Source organism: Podarcis liolepis, assembly GCF_965112155.1.
Source record: "Podarcis liolepis genome assembly, chromosome: Z".
NCBI lineage: Eukaryota > Metazoa > Chordata > Lepidosauria > Squamata > Lacertidae > Podarcis > Podarcis liolepis.
In genome coordinates, this window is record NC_139570.1 from 44,860,432 (window position 1) to 44,886,812 (window position 26,381).

The following is a 26,381-nucleotide window of genomic DNA, read 5'->3' on the forward strand; positions in this document are numbered from 1 at the left end:
CTGCAGGTTATGGTGAATGTGCCTTGCAAGTTTGCAAGGTCCCTCCAGGGTCATGAGACTGGCTGGCTCCTATTCAAATATTTCCAATATGTTCTAACACTTTCTAAAGTGGTGCAAAGTCACCACAAGCCACTCTGTAAGTGCTAAGTGTATGTTGAGACCCTGGAGAGTTAGCAGAAACTTCCCTGTTAACTGAACCTTTCCAGTTGTTTTGATGTGCTGTCATCTTTTTAATGGAGGTGTTGTTGCTGTTGTTGATAAATGTCCATGTGGCTTTTAAATGTGTTTTCATTGTGTTGCTAAAGCCTCTCTTTTTTGGGGGGGAGGGGGCGACTTCTTAGGTTGAAACTAGGTATGACAACATTAATGCAATTTTTTAAAAGGTAAATAGCTGGCACAAAATCCAGATCCCCAAAATCCAGATCAAGACCCCTTCAAGAGATAGGAGCTCCCCATAGCTCCCCAAAATCCAGATCAAGACCCCTTCAAGAGATAGGAGCAATGCAACCAGTCTGTGTCCCTTGGCTGTCTGGATCTACATGAAGTACGGTAATAACTGTGATATTTGATTGAATATTAGATATAGATTTTGATTATGTCCTGTCCCAATATTAATTGCATTTCATCTCTTGGACAGAATGCATCAACAAACGATTCCCGTGAGCCTGCGTTTTGAAACCCTCATGCTTTCTTCCTATGCCTTGTAGACACTGCATAGCTTTCTAGCCTTATCTGACCCTAGAAGGGTAATTGATGTTTTGCTAAAGAAGTAAATGTTGAGTTAACACAGGCATAGGCAAACTCCAGCTCTCCAGATGTTTGGGACTACAATTCCCATCATCCCTAGCTAACAGGACCAGTGGTCAGGGATGATGGGAACTGTAGTCCAAAACATCTGGAGGACTGGAGTTTGCCTATGCCTGAGTAAGCATCTGGGTGAGAACCAGCATTTCTCATTGAAGCTATCCAAGGCCCAGAAAGAGGAGATTGGAGAAGAATTTATGACCCTCTTCCCTTCTCACTGAAGGTCTGGCTGCCAAGACAACTATCGGAGTTGCAAGTTGAGACCAAATAAATAAGGTAAATTATCAGTATGGAACCATGCATGTTTACATCGCATAACCTGTAGCCTTTCTTGATGTATGTAGAAAGATTAAAAAATGTTTTATGACTCTTTGTGTGCTGTGTTTGAAACTGCTATACAGTATAAGCTTTGTTCTGATGTGCCTCATGGCAGTCCTTTCTAACTGAGGGTTCACTGAATAACTGGTTGGCTGGGTTCCTACAGGGGACGCTAGCTTGCTATTCTTTGGTCTCTTGTTTATTTAAAGGTTTTCCTTCTCCTGGGCAAGGACCAGTAATATAGAAGTAAATTCTTACCTAACACATTTTCCCAGTGCCCATTACTTGCACTGGTGTAGTGTAAGTGGGATGTGGGGTTGTCTGCTGGAAGGCCAGTGTATTTGATAGACCCTTCTTTCTCTTGCAAATGTATGAGGTAACAGCACGGCAAGAAAGATCTGTTAAGCAGGTCTGCAAAGGAAGTTCTTACACCAGCAATACTCATAGGTATGAGGATGCCATGAAGGTAGCTTGTAAGCTTCAGCTGTAGCCCAGGTTTGAGCAAAGATGGGCCACAGAGAACAGGTCCAAATCAAATTATTTGTTAAGAATAATTGTTACATTGCATCAGGAGAGCCAGTGTGGTGTAGTGGTTAAGAGCGGTAGACTCGTAATGTGGGGAACCGGGTTCGCATCTCCGCTCCTCCACATGCAGCTGCTGGGTGACCTTGGGCTAGTCACACTTCTGTGAAGTCTCTCAGCCCCACTCACCTCACAGAGTGTTTGTTGTGGGGGAGGAAGGGAAAGGAGAATGTTAGCCGCTTTGAGACTCCTTCGGGTAGTGATAAAGCGGGATATCAAATCCAAACTCTTCTTCTTCAGGCTGCAGAACTGAGGAACATAAAGGAAACAGGGCTGTTCCATCAGCTCTTCTAACAGACAGACCAGCTGCCTTTGGCTCTCTCAACTGTCACCTAAAGGTAAAGGGATCCCTGACCATTAGGTCGAGTCGTGACCGACTCTGGGGTTGTGGCACTCATCTCACTTTATTGGCCGAGGGAGCCAGCGTACAGCTTCCGAGTCATGTGGCCAGCATGACTCTGGCGAACCAGAGCAGCACACGGAAACACTGTTTACCTTCCTGCCGGAGTGGTACCTATTTATCTATTTGTACTTTGATGTCCTTTCGAACTGCTAGGTTGGCAGGAGCAGGGACCGAGCAATGGGAGTTCACCCCGTCATGGGGATTCGAACTGCCGACCTTCTGATCAGCAAGTCCTAATTCACTAGGCTGCAGGGTAGAGGGAGGGAAGGAAAGCAGGATTATTGTGTTGTACTGTTGTACTCTTTTATTGTTGTTAGCTGCCCTGAGCCCGGCTTTGGCTGGGAAGGGCGGGATATAAAAAAAATTTATTATTATTATTATTATTATTATTATTATTATTATTATTATTATTATTATTCCATTGGTTCTCCAAAGAGAGCAGCTGCCTTTGGTTTGCTCTCATCAGTCACCTAGCAGCAGGCATTCAATCAAGCTTTCTGAACTGCTTCCATTTCTACTGGATGTTATAAGAACTTAGTAACTTTGCCTGCCCTCTTTGAGTATGCAAGCAATGTCAAAAGTGAGGAGACTGAGCAACAGCCACCACTTGCCTTGCATCCTCCCTCTGGGAATGTTCGAACACAATGTTTTTATATGCTCTTTCTGTTTTTAACAGTTCTAGGTTTGCATTTGTATCTATATTTAGGATTGTTTTCATTTGAGCATTCTGCTGTCAGCTGCCTAGAGTGTTCTTTTTTAAAGCAGAAAGGTGGGATTAGAAATTGTCTTAATAGACAAAAGAAGCAAATATTGGGCTGGAAAAACAATATGGGAAAGTGTCTAGCAGATTCTCCTTGTCTGCCATTATTTCTGCTCAGATGGAGTGGAGAAAGTTGGCCTATTTAGGGGTAGCCCCTTATTTGTGGGATTCAGTTCCACGTGAGAATGGGCAAGCTCCATTCCCGCACATTTTAAAGTGGGTTTTTAATACCCCACTTTCTCCTTTGCTGCTTTTGTGGTTTGATGTCAAATGGACTGCAAAAATTATATTACTGTTTTGTTTTAGATAGATATGGCTGGCCCACCCATGAGACAAAGTGAGGTGACCACCTCCCTCAAGTGTCAGCATCCACTGGGACACCAGATCCGGCCTGCAATGAATGCATTGCCCACTGCTTGGTGAATAGAAGGTACTGCTGGTCTCCTTCAGCCATTATGGAGGAAATGGCGGGGGCTGCCCTCTGGGGTCCCCTGGGGTCTGCACCCACCTGTTGTAATTCAGAGCAGTCTCCCCATCCCTGGTGTCTACCTTTGATTCCCACTTCAACTGCTGGGTACGGTTAATTTGATATTCACCCTTGTTTCCAATCTTAATCTTTCCTATGTTCCTGATGTTCATCTCTTCTTACCTGGTGGGGGCAGGAATCACCATCAAGACATCAGGAGTCTTGAGCTGGCCTTGCTGTTGCTGCTGTTGTTACTCTAAATTGTGTTTTTGTTTATCTCAGTGCTTGGAAAGTTAATTTTAATAAGGAATTAGTTCTAGTTTCAGTTTGCCCCCTCCAAAAAGGATTTAGTTCTTGGTCAAACTTGCGCTCTCCAAAAAAGGACTAAACTGAGCTTGATCTATGAATAAATGATGGTATACAAATTTAATAAAAAACAACAACAACAACAATTGTTCCAGTTAAATTCACAATTCATTCCCCTGGTTCTTAGCATCTTCTCCCCAGTCTTTAAAATTTTACAAGCTGCTCTTCTAAAGTTTAAAATATACTTAAGAAGACTAACAAAAATGTCACTCAATATATAATGAATGGGAAATTTCACGGCATGTTACCTAATAAGAGAGAAGTATATGAAAATGCATCATAGGTGGTACCTGGCACCAGAAAGGCTGGCAAAAATGAATAAAACATATAATAATAAGTGCTGGAGATGTAAGAAACAAAAAGGAACCTTTTACCATATGTGGTGGACATGCCCCGAAATTGGGAAATTTTGGAGCATGATCCACGAAGAAATAAAGAAAATACTAAGAATATCATATAGTAAAAGGCCAGAGGCATTCCTTTTAGGAATTTTAAATGACGATATTCCAAAAGACAAAACTTATTTTTTCTTATACATGATATCTGCAGCAAGAATCCTGGTGGCTAAGTATTGGAAAGGGAATCAGTTACCCACTAGGGGAGAATGGTTATGTAAGCTTTCAGAATATTTAGAATTAGCCAAATTGACAGATATAATAAGACAAAAACCAAAAAGTTAAGTGAAAAAGGAATGGGCGTGCCTAAAGGAATACCTTAAAAGTCAAGGTTCGAGGACAAATCTGGCCGAGTCTGGAATAACCTTTTGAAGTTAAAGGATAAGAAAGAGGGATTTATATCTAGATGCTAAGATAGAGATGATAAGGAAAACAAGAAAACAGGAAGATACAATGAGAGGTAAAGGAGGTGTTGTGGGATTGGTGGAAGTCAATGTTTGTTTTCCTTTTTAGTGTTTATATTATTAATTTGTAAGATTTGATTTGCTTTTCATATGCTTGTTTTTGTGTTTTGTGTATTGTTATTTTTCTTTTGTTGTTGTGTGAAAAATACTAATAAAATTTACTATTAAAAAACCCCCCAAAATGTCAAAACACAGAGACAGTCTAATGTGAAAAGTGGTTTCATTTTTCTAACAATTATGATCTTTAAGCTTAAACAGCAACATCACTTTTCAGATTGGTAAAAATGCTGACTGCTATGGCCACAGTCAAACACAGAGCTAAGTATGATGAATGCCCTATACATACATTACTGAACTAAAACTGAAATAAATACCCCCCAAAAAACGTTCATTGCAAAATTCATGTTTACTTCACCCACTTCAGGTGTAATTCAAAGATTTTTTAATCAATTCAGTGAGTTAGTTAATCTGAATTAGCTCCTTTCAAGCACTATTTATATCTATATAATTGATCTCATGTATACAAATGCGTTATGTATGTGTGTGCGTACACACACACACACACACACACACACACACTGTTCTGTAGAGGTTTTATTGTCTTGTAAATCCCTTGAGAAGCAATCTACAAATCACATAATATATGTGAATAATATGATGAGTGCATTGTATGTTGCATGCTTGTTCATGTATGTTTGTAATTATGTGGAATTAAAAATGTAGTTTGTTAAATAATACATCACATAAATTTATTAAAGAATACATCAAAAGGAAGGGAAGAAAGAAACACAGTACATAATGAAAGAACATAAGAACTGCTGGATCAGGGCCACGAGTGATCTAGTCCAGCATCCTGTTGTGACAAGAGGCCAAGTCTGTGGGCAAACAGCATTCAAGCACAAGCGCTCACTCCTTTCCTGGTATTCAGAAGCACCGCCTACAACTGTGGAGGACAGAATGACAGAACTCCATAGAATGTGTAGCTTAACCCACTGTCTAATCAGCTAAGGGGAAATCACATGGTAAAACGCAACTTCCTCTTGGCATTCTGTGGTCATCATACCTTCCTAGCTTAATTTACCAGCAACACGAACCCTGCCTAAGAGAAAGCCACCGAGCTGTTCTGTTTTCAATTTCACTTCCTTCTTCCAGTGCGTCTCTCTAGACGCAGCTCTCTACCCTTCATGGCTCTTACTAGGCCTCATGTGGCGATGCAACTCTCCTTTTGTTAATGTTGTTTTTCCCCTCTTCAAACTGTGTGTTTCTTTCTTTCCACTGGAAGATGCCCAGGAATGGTTGCCTCTGCCCTTCACTGATCATCACATTCTCTTTGGCTGTGTTTTTCCAGTCCCAGATGATAATCAGAAGCCTCAACCCCTGCTTGGAGGTAGGTGTGCTTTTGAAATATGAGCTGATGTTTCCTCTGGACAGTGCCAGCCATTAGGCAGAGTGAAGCAGCTGATTTTTAATGTCAATTGTCCTAGTGTTCTTACTGTGATTAGAAGAGAGATAAGCACCTGTAGGATTTTCAGCCTCAGCTGTCGGAACAACACAGCTGCACTTAGATACTCAAGGCACCATGACGTGGGGTGTGCACGCACAAAGGCATAATGTACTGGTTTGACTCTGTGAAATAGGGCTGTAGGAAGCTGGCTTGTACTGACTCAGACCACTCTGATAAATCTAGCTCGGTAATTTCCACATTGACTGGCAGGAGGTCTCCAGGATTTCAGGGGAGGAATCTTGCCCAGTCCTACCTGGAGATGCCAGGGATTGAATTTAGAACTTTCTGCATTGCTTGGGGATTGGACTAGAGGACACTTTGAGTTCTTTCTAACTCTGTATTTCTATGATTCCATGAATGCAAAGCAGGTATTTTGCCACTGAGCCTTCCTCTGGAATCTTTTCTCTCCTCCTGCCGATATCTCTGAATCTCTTGAGTGCTAGGGTTTTTTTCTTTCGTAAACCAAAGTGGTCGGAAACAGGTGTGTGTGTGTTTATGCAAATATTAAAGCCTTCTTGTACCCAGTTTCTCCTGGTGCCCATCAGTGAGGATTCTAAGGGGCCAAAGAAAGCACAGATTCATTCTGATTGTAGTGAAATAGCAAGGCTGTGCATATGACATTTAAAGTACATTCCAAGCTGGGGTGCCGGGTATGGGGCTTCAGCCCCCTCAATATTTTGAGGCAGGGGGCAGAACCCCCCCCCCAATATTGAGGGGAATGCCATCCCCTGTCACCCTTGGGTGAGCACTGGGTGGGGGTGACGGGTGATTTATGCCCTCCACACACACCCGCCTCAGTCACCAGAGCATCCTGGCAGGCACCCACACACCCCGGCAGGTGTGGCCTGATTGGGGGCATTGTCTTGTGTGTGTGACATCATGCATACACGAGAGCTCCCCCATGTGGGGCCCAGCTCAGCGCACCTGATGCTGAAGCACATGACTTCCCTTGCAGAACACTAGTTTGTTAAGGGTGGTGGGAATTGTAGCTCTGTGAAGGCTAAAGTATATTCCCCAGAATTTTCCAGGGGAAGTCATGTGCTTTAAATGTGTTTAAATCTATGATGTGTTTGTAGCACTCCTTCTGCCCCAGTGCTTTACTGCCTTGCCCTTCCCACTCTCCCTCTTGGTTAAGTCATTGTGATGGCTGTGACAGAAGGTAAATAAGTCTTGTACCACTGACCACTGTTGTGCAGATTGTTGCTTGGTCACTCCTAACAATTAGGCATGTCTTCCTCATTCTCTGTAGCATCTTTATAAACACAGTTTTATCAAAATGACCTGTTCTTGTTTCAGGTGATCCCAGGTATCACTTACAAATGCATGGAGCTGAACCTCAGTGCTATTCCACCGGATATTCCAGATTCCGCCCAGAGCCTGGATCTCAGCTTCAACCCACTGGGAATCCTGACCTCAAATTATTTCTCACCACTATTCGCACTAAAGTTTCTGGACCTCACTAGGTAAAGTAGTGTATTTTTATTGCTGAGACCACTGGCCCAATTGGCTTCATGTCATGTTGAGAGCCAACGACAACAGATGCAGAGCTGGTGGAAATGTAACAGTTGGTGCAAACATTACAGCATCTGCTACATAAAGCTACTGGGATGGGGGTCTCCAGGCATGTCTGTATGGTTCTTGGGACTCTTCCCATGACTCTGCTTTCCACCCTCCAGAAGTTTTTTGTATAGCTGCAATGTGTGCTTAAGCTTTGATAATGCTTCTTGCTTGCTTGGATGGAGGCAAGAGGCATGTGAATGTATAGAAACAGGCCTACTGTGCAGAAGGTAAAATTTACATTCTTTTGCTCTCCCTACTTCTGCATTCACCACTTAATCCACCGCTTGAAGGTTGCTGGGAAAGGAATATGGCCCTCGGCCGGAAAAACACGATATTTATAATATTTATGAATTACGAATCATGAATCATGATTTATGATTCACGATTTATGATTCATGATATTTATGAATTATGAATTACGATTCATGATTTGCAATTCATTATACTTATGATTTAGGATTCCTCATATTTATGAATTATGAATTATGAATTACGAATCACGATTCATAATTCATCATACTTATGATTTAGGATTCCTCATATTTATGAATCATGAATTACGAATCACGATTCATGATTTAGGATTCACAATATTTATGAATTATGAATTACGAATCACGATTCATGATTTAGGATTCACGATATTTATGAATCATGAATTACGAATCACGATTCATGATTTAAGATTCACGATGAATTCATGAAATCATGAATTCATGACACCATGATTTCATGAATTCATGATTTCATGAATTCATGATTTCATGATTTCAAATTCACGAAATCATGAATTCATGATTTCATGAAATCATGAATTTGAAATCATGAATTCATGAAATCATGAATTCATGGCATCGCGAAATTGTGAATTCATGAAATCATGAAATCATGAATTCATGAATTTGAAATCATGAAATCATGAATTCAGGACATCATGAATTCATGATTTCATGATTTCAAATTCATGATTTCTTGAATTCATGATTTCATGAATTCATGATTTCATGAAATCATGAATTCATGAAATCGTGAATTTGAAATCATGAACACATGAATACATGAATTCATGAATTCATGAATTCATGAAATCATGGTGTCATGAATTCATGATTTCATGAATTCATGAATTCATGAAATCATGGCGTAATGAATTCATGATTTCATGAATTCATCGTGAATCCTAAATCATGAAACGTGATTTGAAATCATGAAATCATGAATTTGAAATCATGAAGTCATGACGTCATGAATTCATGATGTCATGATTTCACGAAATCATGAATTCATGCTTCTATGAATTCATGACGTCATGATTTCATGAAATCATGAATTCATGACATCATGATTTCATGAATTCATGATTTCATGATTTCAAATTCATGAAATCATGAAATCATGAATTCATGACATCATGATTTCATGATTTCATGAATTCATAATTTCGCGAAATCATGAATTCATGAATTCATGATTTCATGATTTCATGATTTCATGAATTCATGATTTCATGATTTTGCGAAATCATGAATTCATGCTTCCATGAATTCATGATGTCATGAATTCATGATTTCATGAAATCATGATGTCACGAATTCTTGCTTGTTCCCTGATCCTGCCAACCTAGCAGTTCGAAAGCATGTCAAAGTGCAAGTAGATAAATAGGTACCACTCCGGTGGGAAGGTAAACAGCGTTTCCATGCTCTGCTCTGGTTTTGCCAGAAGCAGTTTAGTCATGCTGGCCACATGACCCGGAAGCTGTACACCAGGTCCCTCGGCCTACAGAGCGAGATAAGCACGCAACCCCAAAGTCGTCCGCAACTGGACCTAACGGTCAAGAGTACCTTTATCTTTACCTACCCTGCCTATCTGACTGGGCTCCTTCTTACAGTTGGTTGGGGTGTATGTGAGCAGGACAAACAAGGGCTTGCCTTATCTTTGTGGTGAGGGTAAATTCCACTAATTTCTGGTGTGTGTGGAAGTATATAATCCTGGTGGTGGTACAGGAATTCAACCTCCTCCAAGATCCTGTATTTGCTACTACTACAATCCGTGGCTAATTTTCAACTATCAGCTCAAAGAGAACAATGACACACCTCAAAGGTGTTTCAATCTCAGGAGCATAATAGAAGGGGAAAATTGGATGCTCCCGCAGGCCAGTGGGAACCAGCTTGCTATGTTTCAATATATGCTGTAAGCCACCCAGAGTGGCTGGGAAAATCCAACCAGATTGGTGGGTATTATTATTACTAATAATCCCACTCCCCACCACAACAATGAATCTGGAATAATGCTACATCATTATGAGCACTGCTTCAACCAACAAAGCTTATTGTTTGAGGGGGCTTCTGAGATTTTTTGAGTTTGAAAGCTACATTATCCCACAGACAGTCCTGATCTGCTGGGCAGATAAGGGATAAGGCAACCTCTCAAGTGACCTGGTCCTGGGCTGTATAAGGCATCATACATTACTACCAACACCTTGAACTTGGCCCAGTAGCCAAATGGCAGTCAGTGCAAATCCCCCAAGCCAGGTGTTAAATGTTGGCAGTTGGTTTCCCCGCAGCTGCAGCCTCTGGACTAATCCCATGCATAGCCTTGCAGAGGAAAAGGCAGCGATCCAAAGGAGTTCCCTTTGGAGTTTTCCTGAATTGCAAGGGTTTGGACTAGTCACTAGATGATCCTGGGGGTCCCGCCCAACCCTACATAAAATAAAATGGTGCAATAAAATGGTGGCCTGCTTGTACAGACAATCCTCATTTTGTGCTCCATCTTCCTTGGGACAGCTCTTTAGATATTTGAAGATGGCTATCATATCTCCTCTCACTCTTCTCCTTCATAAGGCTCGGTTTCCAGACCCTTGACCATCTTGGTTGCCCTCCTCTGCAGACGTTTCAGCTTATCAATATCCTTCTTAAATTGTGGCACCCAAAACTGTACACAGTATTCCAGCTTGTTCTGACCAAGGCTGAATAGAGCGTGACTATGATGTCAGCTGATCTGGACATTATACTTCTGTTGATGCAGAATATTTTACTCCCCCACCTCCAATCATTGCCTCCTTGGTCATGAGTAGTGACAGGGATTACCCTTATCTCCCTTGAAAAGCACAAAGAAATGAATCTGGAAGAGTGACATAATTTCCCAGTTGCTCTTTCAGCTCTATGAGTTTTTCAAGGTTCAGATTAATTCTGATGGATCTGAATTTTGCCCAGATACTTTGGAATAGTGAAGGGGGGATGTACACATACACATTTTCTCTGTTTGTGGAAGGTTAAGAGATGGAACCAGAGGGAATGACAGCCCCAACATTTCCCAAAAAGTCCAAATGTGCCCATGAGCTTAAAGAGGTTGACGGCTGCATGGAGCCCATGAGCAGCCCCCTGTTTTCAGATTCTCTCCTTTTTGTCCAACAATAGATGCAACATCCAGAATATCGAAGACAATGCCTTTGCTGGTCTCTGTAACCTTTCTGTCTTGATCCTGACTGCCAATCCTCTCCATTTCCTGGGTGCAAGAGCTTTTCATGATTTGACATCCTTGAAAAGACTAGTAGCTGTACAAACTGAACTATACTCCCTGGACACCCTGCCCATTGGACAATTGACATCTCTCCAAGAACTGAATCTGGGAAACAACTACATTGATTCATTGAAGCTTCCTGAATATTTCTCCCATCTACTATTTCTAAAGTTTTTGAACCTCGAAGCAAACAAGATATCTTCCATTTCGGTAGGAGATTTGGATGCACTGTCAAGCCAGAACCTCACACTTGTGCTATCTAAGAATGACATAAAACATATTGAGGTAAATGCCATTGCAGGACTTCACCTTCAGAAACTATCTTTGAGAGGCTGCTTTGAGAGTAGCACCATTATGCAAGCCAGCCTTCAGAATCTGACTGGCTTATATGCCAACAGTTTAGTGTTAGGAGAATATAGGAACATTAAGAAGCTGCAGACTTTCAGTAAAGGTATCTTGGATGCCCTATGTCACATGCGCTTGCAGGAGATAACTCTCATCTGCACTAATGGTGATGTTGTTAATACAGATGACCTCTCTCTTTGCTTGAACAACTTCTCCACTATACGACTGGTAGATACCTACATAAAAGACGTGTCAAATTTCCCAGAAAACTCAAGCATACACCATCTTGAATTCAAGAACTCCAGATTTAGACAGGTGCCTTCAGTGAGATTGTCTTCCTTGAAGGAGCTAAGATCACTCCACATCACCCGAACCAAACAGCTTGTTGAATTTGAGGAGGACTTTCAGGGATTGCAGAAGCTCGAGACCCTGGATCTCAGTCAGAATGCGCTTACTGCTGACCTTTGCTGGCTCTGCCTCAGAAAAGGGGTTCCAAATTTGAAGTATTTGAATCTTAGCTTCAATGTTAGAATCAGTTTAGAGCCTGAGTGCTATGGCCTCCCCAAACTGGAAATGATGGATTTACAACATACCACACTCAGTGGAGCAGGAGAGGTCCCTGTTTTTCTGTGCCTTCCAAATCTCATCTACCTTGATATTTCACACACCCAGACAAATATTCAGTCAGAATGTACATTTTGTGGGTTGAAAAGTCTGCAAGTGCTGAAAATGGCTGGCAACACCTTTGAAAACAATAAGTTGCTTAACACCTTAAAGAACCTCAGCAGTCTGCGAATCTTGGACATTTCCAATTGTCGGCTGCAATATCTCTCCCTTAACAGCCTAGCCAGCCTCCATGAGCTCCGCGAACTGAACATCAGTCATAACAAGCTCCTGGGCCTCCATCCAGAGGCCTATGTGCACCTCCAAGCCCTCACTATCCTGGATTTCCATAGCAACCAGTTGTCTGTTTTAACAGAGAAGGATCTACAGAATTTGCCCAGCAGCCTGAAGAATCTGGACCTCTCTCAGAATCTTTTTGACTGCTCCTGTGAGAACTTGCATTTCTTGCAGTGGGCCAAAGAGAACAGGAACCTCCTCCGGCAAGTTGAAAACATGATCTGCCACAGCCCCAAGCACTTAAGAGATGCCCGTCTGATGAATTTTGACCTAGCTTCTTGCCGTGTCAGTACAGCCACAGTGGCTATCTCAATGACCATTTCTGTGGTTCTAGTCTTATCTTTGATTCTGGTTTATAAGTACTATTTTCACCTGTATTATTTGGCAGTGTTGCTTGGTGGACGCCGTCGCTCTGCTGAGGAGGACAATGTCTACGATGCTTTTGTCATTTACTCCAGCAGAGACCAGGAGTGGGTGAGACGGGAGTTGGAGGAAACTCTAGAAATGGGAGTGCCTAGTTTCCGCCTCTGCTTCTTCTATCGCGATTTCATCCCTGGAGTGCCTGTCATCACCAACATTATCAAACAAGGCTTCCAGAGCAGCCGGAAAGTCATCACTGTTGTCTCTAGTCACTTCCTGGAGAGCCGATGGTGTAACTTTGAGCTTGAGGTAGCTCAGTCTTGGCAGCTGCTGGACAGCAAAGCCAGTATGATCTGGGTTGTCCTAGATGGGACAGACAAAGCAGTTCTGCAGCGGAAGTTGGGCCTGTTCCGCTACTTGCGGAGGAACACCTATTTGGTGTGGAGGGACTCTGAGTTGAACCGGCATATATTCCTGAGACAGCTGCGGTCAGCCTTGCTTAATGGCTAAACATGGACAAGGAAGAACTGAAGCTAATGTTAGTAGGTTAATGTTAGCAGGCTAGGGCCATATCTCAATTTTTCTGTTGCTGTGAGCCAGCCACCAAGTCAGGGCCGACGCTTTGCTGGCTGAGGCAAAGGACAAGATGGTACCCTCCACCAAGGCACATGCAGAAAGCATGGATAGGTAGTTGAATTGTACTCCAATACTGGTGAAAGGACAGTGACTTCCACTGCAGTTGAGGGCAGAAGGAAAACGTAAAGTGTACAAGGCAGGCCACTCTCAGCTCCATCCACTCTCTGCCCCTCAGCATCTGGCAACTGAGGCAGATGCCTCACTCTGCCCCATTGTAGGGCCCTCCCTGCACCAAGTGAAGGCAATGTTTGAGAACAAATGTTATGAAGGGTTACTTTATTGAACCTTGAATAATTTCCATCTGGGAAGCAATGAGATGCACTACAAATGTCCTTCTTTACTGGGGGCAGTCTCTATTCCTTGACTCGGTTGAATTTATGTTTATTTCCCTCCCCATTTCTTTGCCTTTGGGGATGTCGTTTATAAGTTTTCAGTAGGGGCTAGTCCATTTGGGCAAATGGAGCATGGCCCCACCAACCTCTGTGAGCCCTCAACTTGACCCCACCTGCCTGCTTTCTGGTTTACAACCTGTCCAGGGGGGAGCACTCCCTGCCAGCTTCCTCCTCCTCAGTCTCTGTGTTATCCCACTTGTAGAACTCAGCAGGAGGAGGATGGGGAGGACAGGCAGAGCCATCTGCCTGTAATATGCTCTGGTTTATCTAGAGATGCTTTCTGCCCCACCAGTCCAGTGGGCACTACCTCCTGCTGTTGCTTATCCTCCATGGCTCAGCACCCTCCCCATAATCCCTAGTTTGTGTGTGTGTGGAAGGGAATGGCTCCCTGTTTCTAGCATGGATATAAAAACATGAACATGAACTTTTAGTGGGAAGCTAATGTTTTGCACACCCAGCTGCTGAGGTATATTTTTGAACTGTTGATACCATATTATCACTCACTCCTCCATAGTATATCTTTACTCTGATGAACAAACACACTTTCAGCTTATGAATTCATGGGATGCAGCCTATTGCTGAGTATATCAATGCACAAGGCAGAGTAGAGCCTTCAGCAATGTGTAGAATGATATTTCAGGGTGCAGGGTAGGGACCTTGGCATGGTAATAGGGATGCTACCAAGGTGTCACTATCACTATTCTGATCAGTAAAATTCTGGAGGATGTGCAGGGTCAGTGGGTGGGGGACAGGGGAATGTTCTGGTTGGATGACCCTAATAAAAGAATTTAGCCTTTATCCTTGGGAAAATTATCTGTGTATGTGGTGTGGAATCTTTAAGAGGGGGGAGAGGAACATGGTGTTCACCTTCACTTTGCCTCCCATCAGCCCCAGCCAGCATGGCTAGTGGTCAAGTATGATGGGAATTGTAGTGCAACAGCACCTGGAGGTCCAGAGGTCCAGAGGTTCCCTTTCCCTGCCATAAGGATAGCATTTCAGAAGCTACATCCACTGGCCCATCCCTCACCTGAACAGTCTCTTCCTCCACCTCTGATATGACCTGTGTGCCCTTCTCCATCTCTGAGGGCTCTGACCTTTCCTCTGCCCTGGTTCCTGCCTCATGGGCCAAACCCCATAACTGCTCCCCTCTTCTGGGTAAATCCATGACTTGCTGAAAATGAAACAAAAATGAGTTGAATTGTGTACAGTGGTACCTCGCAAGACGAATGCCTCGCAAGACGAAAAACGCGCAAGACGAAAGAGTTTTCCGTTTTTTGAGTTGTTCTGCAATACGAATTTCCCTATGGGCTTGCTTCGCAAGACGAAACGTCTTGCGAGTTCTTGCGAGTTTGTTTCCTTTTTCTTAAAGCCTCTAAGCCGCTAAGCCGTTAATAGCCGCTAAGCCGCTAATAGCCGTGCTTCGCAAGACGAAAAAACCGCAAGACGAAGAGACTCGCGGAACAAATTAATTTCGTCTTGCGAGGCACCACTGTATTGCTAACAATAATAAATGGGAAGCAGAGAGAGAGTAAGACAGGCTCCTTTATTTATTCAAGGTTCTATACTTTCTATGCCTAGTAAAAGGAAGAGGGAATAAGATTATTATTTTTTGGTGACGGGCATGTAGCCATAGGCCTGGAGCAGACGTGGTCCTCATCCCTACCAACAATATGGCTGTCACACTCCTGTTTCATGGGAGGTAACCAATGGTTCCCTATTCAGGTGCTTTCTGGAAATAGAGTTGCTTCCTGAGACATTGTACAGGAAATAAACAACAAACAAAAATATATGACTTTCCCCAAGGGCAGTGTTTATTTGTTCATTACAGCAAATAGGTTTTTGAAAAGAAGTGTTTTACTGTGTTTTGATCTGCTTTTTAACTTATTGTTGATTTTATATAGTTTTGAATGTTTAAATAGTTATTTTATAATGCTTGTAACTGATATTCTTTTTGTAAACAACTCTGAGGTTTTATTATAATCCAGCACTGTATTAATTTGTTAAATAAATAAATAAATAACATAATCAATTAGAAAAGGAGAATGCCTCTTCTAAAATGTAGAATTCTTCTTCCAAAATGACTGTTGCCACCCACAGCCTTCCCCCTTTAATAAGTACTATTATTATTATTATTATTATTATTTATTATTATTATTATTCACCTTCTAATCTGCTAATCTGGACGCGGGTGGCGCTGTGGGTAAAACCTCAGTGCCTAGGACTTGCCGATTGTATGGTTGGCGGTTCGAATCCCCGCGGCGGGGTGAGTTCCCGTCTTTCGGTCCCAGCTCCTGCCTACCTAGCAGTTCGAAAGCACCCCTAAGTGCAAGTAGATAAATAGGTACCGCTTTATAGCAGGAAGGTAAATGGCGTTTCCGTGTGCTGCGCTGGTGCTGGCTCGCCAGAGCAGCTTCATCACGCTGGCCACATGACCCGGAAGTGTCTGCGGACAGCGCTGGCTCCCGGCCTCTTAAGTGAGATGAGCGCACAACCCTAGAGTCGGACACGACTGGCCTGTATGGGCAGGGGTACCTTTACTTTTAATCTGCTAATCAAGTTAATCAAAATGTGTGCAGTGGAATAATACAATGAATTAACCAGCTCAACACCTCTGCCCTCATCATCTGGTATTTAGTGCTGTGGCATCCATGGTTTGTTTGTGGGCTTCCCAGTAAGAAGCATCTGCTGGGGTGCTCTGAGGACATGTTGCTGTTCTAAATGGGTCTTTGATCTGATCCAGTGGCTGATCTTCTTTTCTGCTTAAAGTGAAGTAAACAAGGACATTGCTCAAGGTCCTTATGACTGAGGAAAGAAGAGAAAGCTTAGGACAATGTCAATATTAGCCTGGATTTCAGAAGCTACAGCTTTAAATTAAGGAACAAAAGGGGAGAATCAGTTTGCTCCCGAAAATGACTGCACAGGCATCTTTCTCTCCCTCCCTCCCTCCCTCCCCTTCTTCTCTCTGTGGGTCCTTGACAAACAATTCACAGTGTAAATATACTTCTGCCTCAAATCACACTGTCCTAAGATTCTTCTTCCTTTTTTTGTATTATCATTATCATAATGGGGTTCTGAAAGCCTGAGAGCAGCTGGGAGAATGATAATAAGAGTTTACGATGGACGTGTTGTTTATAGGGTAAGTGTTTGCTGAATACAGAACCAGGCTACAGTGAGTCGCTTGGGACCATATTGTGTATTGGAATACACAACGAAAGGCAGATCAGCACATTCAGAAGACCAAGCTGGAGGGTTGGGGGTAGGGACAGGGGAATGTTTGTTTGTTTCATTTGTTATAGATCTCCATTTCATAAAAATACAGCAAGACGTTATGCAGCACACAAAATTGCAGTAAGATAAAACAATCAATAAAACATCAAAAAAGAAAAAAAAGAAAACAACCATCAATAAATACAAGTTTGTAAAAAGAAATTCACATCTCAAAGGCCTGTCTGGAATAATGCTGCTTTTTATTCCTGCTGAACCTCTACTGGCAGGGAGATCCACAGGGCAGGGCCTGCCACTATAGAGGCTCAATTCCTAGTAAAGGCCAACCAAACCTCTGCCATATTGGGAACCACAATAAGTAGTTGACAAACTTAATGTGAGCAAACAGTGTGATGCAGGAGCAAAATAGGCTAGTTACAGTTCTAGGCTGCATCAACAGAAGTTTAGCGTCCATATAAAAGGAAATAATAGTTCCATGCTATTCTGCCCTTGTCAGACCCCACATGGAGTGTTGTGTCCAGTTCTGGGCACCACAGTTTAAGAAGCATATTGACAAACGGGAACATGTACAGATGGGGGTGACCAAGATGATAAAGGGTATTCTAACTAAAGCAGAGGCTCCCAAACTTATCAATCAATCAATCAATCAATCAATCAATCTTTATTACGGTCCAGCGACCCAACAAATCATTACAAATCAATGCACAATTCATACAGCCTACCTCCAGGTTAAACAAGCATTTTGTTTATAATATAGGGCTCATTTGTTCTTGCAACCACTGATAAAAACTTTGCAACTGCTAACGTTCTAGCATTTGTCCAGTCTTCCAGTAGGAACCTGACATAGTGAACCTCTGATTTTCCCGGGAAAGGTACCAGCAAGGGTAGTATCAGTTCAGCCCTGGCTTGCTCATATTTTGCACAATGCAACAAAATATGTTTTATGGAATCGATGTCTTGAGCACACGAGCGATGTCCTCTCAACCTGCCATCCAACACTGCAGAAGGAAAGACATTTAGTCTGGCTTTGGTGAAAAGCCTTCGGTAACCAAACTTATTTTGCTTACCACCCCCTTTTCAGAAAAAAAAATACTCAGTGCCCCCTGGAAATCCGCCTTATTTAAGCAAACAAACAGAACAATGCAGTGACAAATTTACACTCTTTTATGTTTCTATACTTGTACCTATGGCCTACATCACAGTAAAGAAAGATGTTGTAAACAAGACACATCAGTAAGTGCCATTACACAACAGATGTAACATGTGCAAATGGTTTTTCAAAACTGGGCAAGGAGGTGGCCTAGGGCCCCTTATTTTTATTCAGCACCCCACAATTGTACCCAAGGCTACTACAGTACCCCTGGACTGTTCCAGTGCCCTCCAGAGGGTGGCATCACCCACTTTGGTAAACACTCAGCTAAACAACAGGGAGAAATTTATGACAGTAAGAACTGTTTGACAGTGGAATGGACTGCCTCAGAACATGGTAGGCTCTCCTTCATTGGAGGTTTTTAAAGAGAGGTTGGGTGGCCACTTGTCTGGGGTTCTTTGGCTGTGGTTCCTTCACTGCAGGCGGTTGGGCTACCTGACCTTTGGGGTACCTTCCAACTCTACCATTTTATGATTCTAAGTGCCCCATCGAAGGCTCTCGGGGATTGAGGTGGCACAAAAGGGTTCAGGTAGTCCTTAAAGTACTTTAGGGTTAAGTTGTTTTGGCTTTTAGCAGATTAACACATACCTGGCTTGGCAGCAAATTGACAACACATGCATGGCTGAATGCTCCACAAATCAAAAATCTTCTGCCAATGAGAAGCTACAAAGCTAGGGAGATTGGTTCTTTTCTAGGGGCTGTTGCTCCTCTTGGGATTTTATGGTGAAAGACTGGAAACAAAATTAAATAATACTAACAATAATAGCAGCCCTTTACATGTTGAGATCTTGATCACATTTGTTTTGTAATAAAAGATTACTATGAAACTTATGAACATTTTTCCCCCTAAGAAAAGCAATATGTAAGTATTCTAAACTAGCAGGGAAGGCCTAGCACGTCCTGGGAACTTTTAGAAACAAACAAACAACAAAAATAAATCTGATTTTTTAAATGGTTAGTGTAATTTGTTAATTTGGACCTGTCACGCCAAGGATTGGGTGAAGTCATGCCAAAGTCACATTTTGGTGTGGCATCTTGATTCAAAACATCAACCTAAGAACCCACCTACCCCCAAACACCTCGTGAGTCCTCAGGTCAAGTTTGGTGGTGATATCTCAAGAGATGGCTGAACCTGTTCCAAAAATGGGCAAAGTCACACACTAAAGCCATGCTTCTAGTCCATCATCTTGATTCAAAATGGCACCTGGCACCCAAATTGTCTATGAAGAAATCCTTGTATTGAGTTTGGTGACAATATATCAAGAGGTGGATTAAGCTGCAGAGAACATGCAGACAAACCATTTTCCAAAATACATAGTAGATAAAATAAGTTTTGCTGGGACTCATTGACCCAGAGAAAAGGATGCAGGTAGTTGTGGGAGAGATATAGATAGCCTTTGCTGTGCTAGCTAGCTATGCAGGGGTAAACCTTTTCAGCTGCTGAGAAGCAAGCCATGGTTTTTCTCCATCAGTTATGAAAGAGAAGGTTCCTTTCTTTATTTCAAATATTCTTTAAGCCCTTTGGAATGATCTGCCCTGAATGTAGGAGATTAGACATAATTCCCCTGTCAATGCTTGCTTCTGACTAGCTGACAACTTATGCCTTCAGAGATCCCCTAAACTCATGGCTGAATATATTAGACAGAGGACAAGGGATGGGTACCAATTAGGATGGGAGAGAAGCAGGTGGATTTTCTAGCAGCTGGATATTCAGTTCATGGAACAATGGCCAATGTGTATTTCCCCCTTCCTTGTCAACCTGAAATGGGGGCAGTAAAGGACAGGATTGGCTTTAAGGAGCAACTGGATAGCAAATTATTATACTATCTGGCCACTGATGCCCCATGGAGCATGACCTGATCTAACCTCCATTCTGGCAGTTTGAATATATTCACCCCTGCTAACACCAGTTTTGTCTCAATGCTGTGTTGTCCTGGAATAGCCTCTAGATCTTGTTGGACAACACCATGACCAATGGGATGACAGGAGTTGTAGTCCAAAAACATCTGGAAGGCCACATGCTCCCCACCCCTGGACTATGGGGGGTGGGGATGGGTCAGAAACTGTGCCTTGTAACTCAATGGTACAGTACAAGCTTTGGCTGAAAAGTCCTAGGTTCAGTACTCATAGGATCATAGACCTGGAGAGTTGGAAGGGACCCCAATGGCCATTTAGTCCAACCCCCTGCAATGCAAGAATTTCAACTACAGCATCCATGACCAATGGCCACCCAACCTCTGCTTAAAAACCTCCAAGGAAGGAGAGTCTACCACCTCCCGAGTGAGACCATTCCACTCTTGAACAGTTCTTACTGTCATATGTTTCTTACTTCCTGATGTTTAGTCAGAACCTCCTTTCTTGTAACTTGAAGCCATTGGTTCGAGTCCTACTCTCCAGAGTAGGAGAAAACAAGCTTGCTCCATTTTGCTTGGGACAGCCCTTGAGATATTTGAAGATGGCTATCATATCTCCTCGCAGTCTCCTCTTTTTCAGGCTAAACATACCCAACTCCCGTAGCCATTCCTCATAAGGTTTCCAGACCCTTGATCATATTTGTTGCCCTGCTCTTCACACGATCCAGCTTGTCAATATCCTTTTTAAATTGTGGTGCGCAGAACTGGACACAGTATTCCAGGTGTGTCCTGGATCAGGGTCTACTTAAAGGGCCAGGTACCAGCAAAGGAGCTGGTGAGGCCTGGCAGCCCACCACACCTGGCCATCTCATTTCAGATGGAATGGGGCACCAGTGTCACTTCCCGATGACCTGTAAGCGACAGGTCCTCTTTTCCAGGGGAAAACTGGGGGGCAAATGCAGTCCATGCCTAGAGTGCACAGGACAAACAGAAAACCAGTGGACCTGTGCTTTCTAGGCATGGGACAAGCGGAAGTATGGACAAGCTGTTGCATCAAGCAAGCATTATGCTACACTTCCCAGTGCTTTTCACCATCCTATGCCTTACTGAAACAAGTCTAAGGTCACACCCAGTGCTTTTTTTCTGGGGGTACGCATACCCCTAAACATTTTCTGAATCTTTGTACAGTGGACGCTTGGGTTGCGAACGTGATCCATGCGGGATGCACGTTCGCAACCTGCAGCATTTGCAACCTGCATCTGCACGTCTGCACATTTGCAGGGTTGCGATTCGGCACTTCTGCGCATGCATGACCGCTGAAACCCGGAAGTAACCCGTTCTGGTACTTCCGGGTTTCAGCGGTCCGCAACCTGAAAAAAAACACGCAATCTGAAGCGTCTATAACCCGAGGTATGGCTGTACTTTTGTCCATTTACTGTATTTATTTTTCCCAATTTGAACTATAAAATGGTAACTTTCTTGAGTCAAAATGAGAGTACCCCTAAACATTTTTTTTAAAGCACTGGTCACATCTACACCATAGTTTAAAGCACTCTTATACAACTTATGGTCACAGCTCCCACCAAAGAATCCTGAGAGCTGTACTAACAAGGGTGCTGGGAATTGTTACTCTGTGACAAACAGAGCAGCTCCTAGGATATTTGGAGGAAAGCTTTAAGCATGCTTTAAATGTATGGTGTAGATGTGACCCAATTTTGGATGGGGAAGTGAGTGTGTTGTACAAGAGCTATAAACAAACTTTAATTGTGCAACCTGAATTTGTTATAATGTGCTTGAACACAGCAATGGTCTGAAAGCACTCCAGAATACTGGGGTACTCTAGTACCGGTCTCCTCTTTCCTTTTGGGTGCTGTGGTAGCACCCAGACAGCCTGATAAAAATATATTTGTCACATTCATCTGCTGACATGATACCTTACAAAAGAGAGGAAAAAAACCTCCTCACTGTATGGATAACAAATACAATGATATAATTGGTCCCCAGATCCTACAGGGTAAATTATCTTGGGACAGAAGCCACCAAACTCAGTATTCCGAAGACCAGTCAAAAGAAAGGCAGCATTTAAAAAATAAAAAAACTCCCCTCCAAAGAGTGATGTTAACACTGGCAGGCTTTTAGTTGAGGGTGGGTTTAAAAAAAATAAAAAAATAAAATCTGGAGAGCTTATGTTGCTGACCCAGTTTTTGTAAATACACACACTCAGCGCCACAATCCCCATCTTTAATAAGTCTGTGGCATCGAAAGCAGGTTTTGATGTAAAGTGAAGCTGGCAGGGGAGTTGAGCAACCTCTGTGCTTCTTCTTTAGCTGTGCCAAGATTGCACTCAAGGTGGCTTCAACCTTCAGTAAGGCTTGTCGTTATTTTTATCCACATGTATATGTATCTAGAGATCCACAGAGTCTATGCTAATAGTAGCAATCTCAATTCTCCAGTTCTCTGATCCTTACATAGCCCAAATACTACCATCCACACACAAGAGAGAGGAAACACCATGCTTCGCAGAAGTAAAATAATCCCAAACCCTTAGGAAATACTCCCACCCCATCCACACCAAATAATAGTTTAATAGGTAAGAATGGGTCCAGGTTCTAATTGTTTTCAGTCTTAAATTCAACTCTCCATATTTCTGCAGTTATTTGAATAATTTTTTAAAAAAGAAAGTGAAAAATTTTCAGCATTTTAGTGCTAATTTCCTCTAAAATGTACATTTTGGTATGCACAGGCAGCCTGCATGCATTTCATTCATGCATTCTTTTTATTTATATGCTGCTTTACCACAAAAAAAATCATGCTCAAAGGATTCATTTCAAATAGCAAATATAATGACATATCAAAAACACACATTCCAATACAGTGGTACCTCGGGTTACAGATGCTTAAGGTTACAGAGACTTCAGGTTACAGAGGCTTCAGGTTACAGACTCCGCTAACCCAGCAATAGTACCTTGGGTTAAGAACTTTGCTCCAGGATGCGAACAGAAATCACGCGACGGCGGCGCAGCAGCAGTGGGAGGCCCCATTAGCCAAAGTGGTACCTCAGGTTAAGAACAGTTTCAGGTTAAGAACGGACGTAAGTTCTTAACCTGAGGTACCACTGTACTATAAAGATAATAAAATTACTTTAAAACATGCAGCACCCAATAGCAAAAATTACAAGGGAACTTCACAGTTTCACCATAGTCCTAGAAACACCCAGGGGTGGAGGAAAGGGGGGCTGTGGGGGCAGCTGCTCCTGGTGTCACCACTGAGGGGGGGGGTGACCAAATGCTGGGCAGCACTCACCGCGGGGCCTGCAGTGGGCCCACAGGCTCTGCACTGCCCCAAATAGTCTGCCTGCCACATCCCCCTCAGCTGTAGGGCAGCTGAGTGGGAGGAGGCAGGCAGACTCCTCAGAGGCCCCACACAGCATCCTGCTCTGGCTGGCCCCGCCCCCGTGGGCAGCTGGCCACGCCCCTGGGCGCAGGGCACACCCACTGCCCCAGGCACCCGATCGGCTTGCTCTGCCACTGGAAACACCTCTCCCATGATGTTGCTCACAGTCCTTCTCCTGGGATTCTTATAAGGCTTCTAAGAGCAAAGGGTGGGGTAACTGGAAACACTCCTCCCATGATGTTGCTCACATGTCGACCTCCTGCCCACATGCTTAATTAGACATACAAACCCTAATTAAAGGCTGTGCCAAGCTGCCAATTGAGTTCAGGCTCTGGATCCAGGTTGGGTTGCACTGAATCATTTCAGGATGGATAGGGGCTGCTTTTAAGGGCTAGATTGGGCCTCAAATTGGATTTGGTGACCATGCTCAGCCCTACCAGATACTCTGGCAAAGAATAGCCAACAGATGCCCAATTATTAATTAATCTGCCTATCCTTTCTGGAGAAAAAGCACACTACATTTATAAACTTGTCATTTATTAAAATGCTACAATGTGAAACAATCAAAGAAAGAGACTGGTTCAGTAGTTAAAATGGAAACATAAAAGGATTATCTGCCAGGAAGGATATGAAGCTTGATTAATAGTTTTCAGGGGTTACTCAAGCCACATTATTTTGTAAAAATGCACTCCCACAAGATGCAGTGATGACCAACAACTTGGGTGGCTTTTAAAAAGGATTACACAATTCATGGATGGAGGGTAATGCTCTATCAATGGCTATGTTCTACCTCAACTGTGGGAGGCAGTGTGCCTCTGAATACCAATTGCTAGAAATCACAAGTGGGAGAGAGTGATGTTGCACTCAGGTCCCACTTGTGGGCTTTCCAGGGGCATCTTGTAGGCCAGTGTGAGAACAGAATGTTGAACTGGATGGGCACTGGATGAGCACCTGGGCTGACTCAACAGGGTTCTTCTTATGTGACATTTTGTCTAGTCTGCATCTGCCAAGTAGGCAGAAAGCAACATGCCTGGGTCATGAAAATGACCTTTGGATTGAGTATCTCTTCGTTAATTCTCATGCAGTCCATTACTGTACCTTTAGGCTGATTTGGAAGCAGTCAGATTGGGCTATGGCAATCACGTTAAAGTCACCTTGAGCATTGTAAAGGCTTGCATGCCTGGCAGGGATTTCTCTCTCCCTCTGTTCTTGTTCATTGGGAAAGGTTTGTGCAGCAGAAATGCTCGGTGTGCTGTCAGCGAGTAGAGCTGCATTCTTTGAGTTGGAGGAAAACAGCACCTCCCAGTTTGCAAGCAAAGCAGGTGAGAAACTCTACTCCCCTAAAAATCCAATCCTACAATCAAGCTTCTTCAGACCTGATTAAAGAGGGGCTGGACAAAATGGAAGATGTTTGCAAAAAGTCCAATACAAGAGTAACAACAGTAGAATAACAGAATCATAGAACTGTAGAGGAGCACAGCTAGAGAACCCCTGACATCCAGATGCTGTCTGAAAACCTCCAACGAAGGAGTCTACTACCTTCTGAGGCAGTCCGCTCCATTGTTAAGCAATCCATTGGTTCAGGTCCTACTTTCTGAGGCAGCAGAAAATAAGCTTGCTCTATTATAATGATTATAATTATAATAATTATTATTTTAAGAAATGCACACACATTCTAACTTCTCCCAAATAACTTTTGCAGGTTGTCTCTTACTGTTTCCCTAGTAACTCCAACCATTTATTTATGGACCACAATAAAGCCTGTGTGTGTGTGAACTTATTTATGTGCTTATTGATTTTCCTCCTCTTCAAATGGGTTTTTGGTTGGGGGCAGAGTGAGAAGCAGCAAAAGGTTAAAAAAACTTCATCTCTCGAGATAATAGCGATTTTTAAGGCAATTATTTCCATTAATTCATTAATTTGTTTATTCATTCATTCGTTTGTTTGGTTGGTTAAACTGTAGTATTATTGTGGTTTAATAGAAATTGTCTTTGCAATATTTGCCCCAGAGGATACTTAGGGGAAATCAGTTGCCTGCCCCAAGTCTTTGCCAGCCTTGGCCCCCATCATCACAACAGCCATCATTATCACAGAGTATTGGAAATGACAGCCACAGGTCCTGTAACTACTGTATGGTAATAAAATACTCATGTAACAGGTATTTACTCTTTTCTTGCAACATCGAATTTTCTCATGAAAAGGGGCATCTTTTCACTGCAATTTATTCTGCATTAACTACTCCTTAACATTGTTGAACTTTACTTTCCTTCCCTCTAAAGTATCATGGCTCTCTAAAATGTTTGCTGCCCAAATCTGGAAAAGGTGTAGGAAGAGAAGAGCTTCTAATGAAATTAGTAATCTCTGTGAAGTTGGGCAACGGGGTGAGGTAGGGACAGGTTATAATAAGCCAAGTTCTGGCTGGCTTAAGGCAGATGCTGGAAAATCTCTTGCTCACCAGATGTTGTTGGACTGCAGCTCCCATCATCCCTTTACAGTGGTCATGCTAGGTGGGACTGATGGGAGTTGGAGTCGAAGCATGAACAGCCACAGGTTCTCATTCCCCGGCTTAATGGGACTGATATAGTCATATGGGATACATGAGGATATGCTTCATCAAAATGGGAGGAGGGAGTATGTCAGGAGTGCCAGCTTGGCCCCACAGCCATGGGCGCCCAGGACCGTAGGTGCTATGCAGTGCATGACCCTGGAACCAAAATTTGTGGGTACCCAGCCTGTTCATGGGGAATTTTATGGGTACTCAGGGTCCTTTCCATCCAATTTGGTTTTGTAGCTCCCTAGTTCCTGAGCAGGGATAGATGAATATGCCAGTTTTGATTACTCTCAGCTTCTTATTTTTTTCCCATTTTTAAATTCAGTCCACATTTCCTCAGCAATTTTAAAAGAAAAACCTCATGAAAATTCACCAGCATTTTAGTTTGAATTTCTCTGAAAATACACATTTATGTATACTATTTTGGCAAGTACA

The 26,381-nt window shown here is 42.9% G+C and overlaps 1 protein-coding gene across 1 annotated transcript; it reads left to right on the forward strand.

Moving 5' to 3' along the window:
- Positions 1-5,650: 5,650 nt before the first annotated feature.
- Positions 5,651-14,572, forward strand: TLR4 (toll like receptor 4). The gene is made up of 3 exons (XM_083486095.1): positions 5,651-5,945; positions 7,359-7,525; positions 11,039-14,572. Exons 1-3 carry the CDS (start codon positions 5,790-5,792, stop codon positions 13,254-13,256), a joined length of 2,541 nt encoding a protein of 846 aa, XP_083342221.1. The 5' UTR covers positions 5,651-5,789; the 3' UTR covers positions 13,257-14,572.
- The last annotated feature ends 11,809 nt before the right edge of the window (positions 14,573-26,381 follow it).

Excerpts from the sequence above, each read along its gene's own strand:
- TLR4 (XM_083486095.1), top strand. The coding sequence starts at position 5,790 with ATGTTGTTTTTCCCCTCTTCAAACTGTGTGTTTCTTTCTTTCCACTGG. Across the intron at positions 5,946-7,358 it reads GCCTCAACCCCTGCTTGGAG|GTGATCCCAGGTATCACTTA; the intron begins GTAGGTGTGCTT and ends TTCTTGTTTCAG. Across the intron at positions 7,526-11,038 it reads AAGTTTCTGGACCTCACTAG|ATGCAACATCCAGAATATCG; the intron begins GTAAAGTAGTGT and ends GTCCAACAATAG.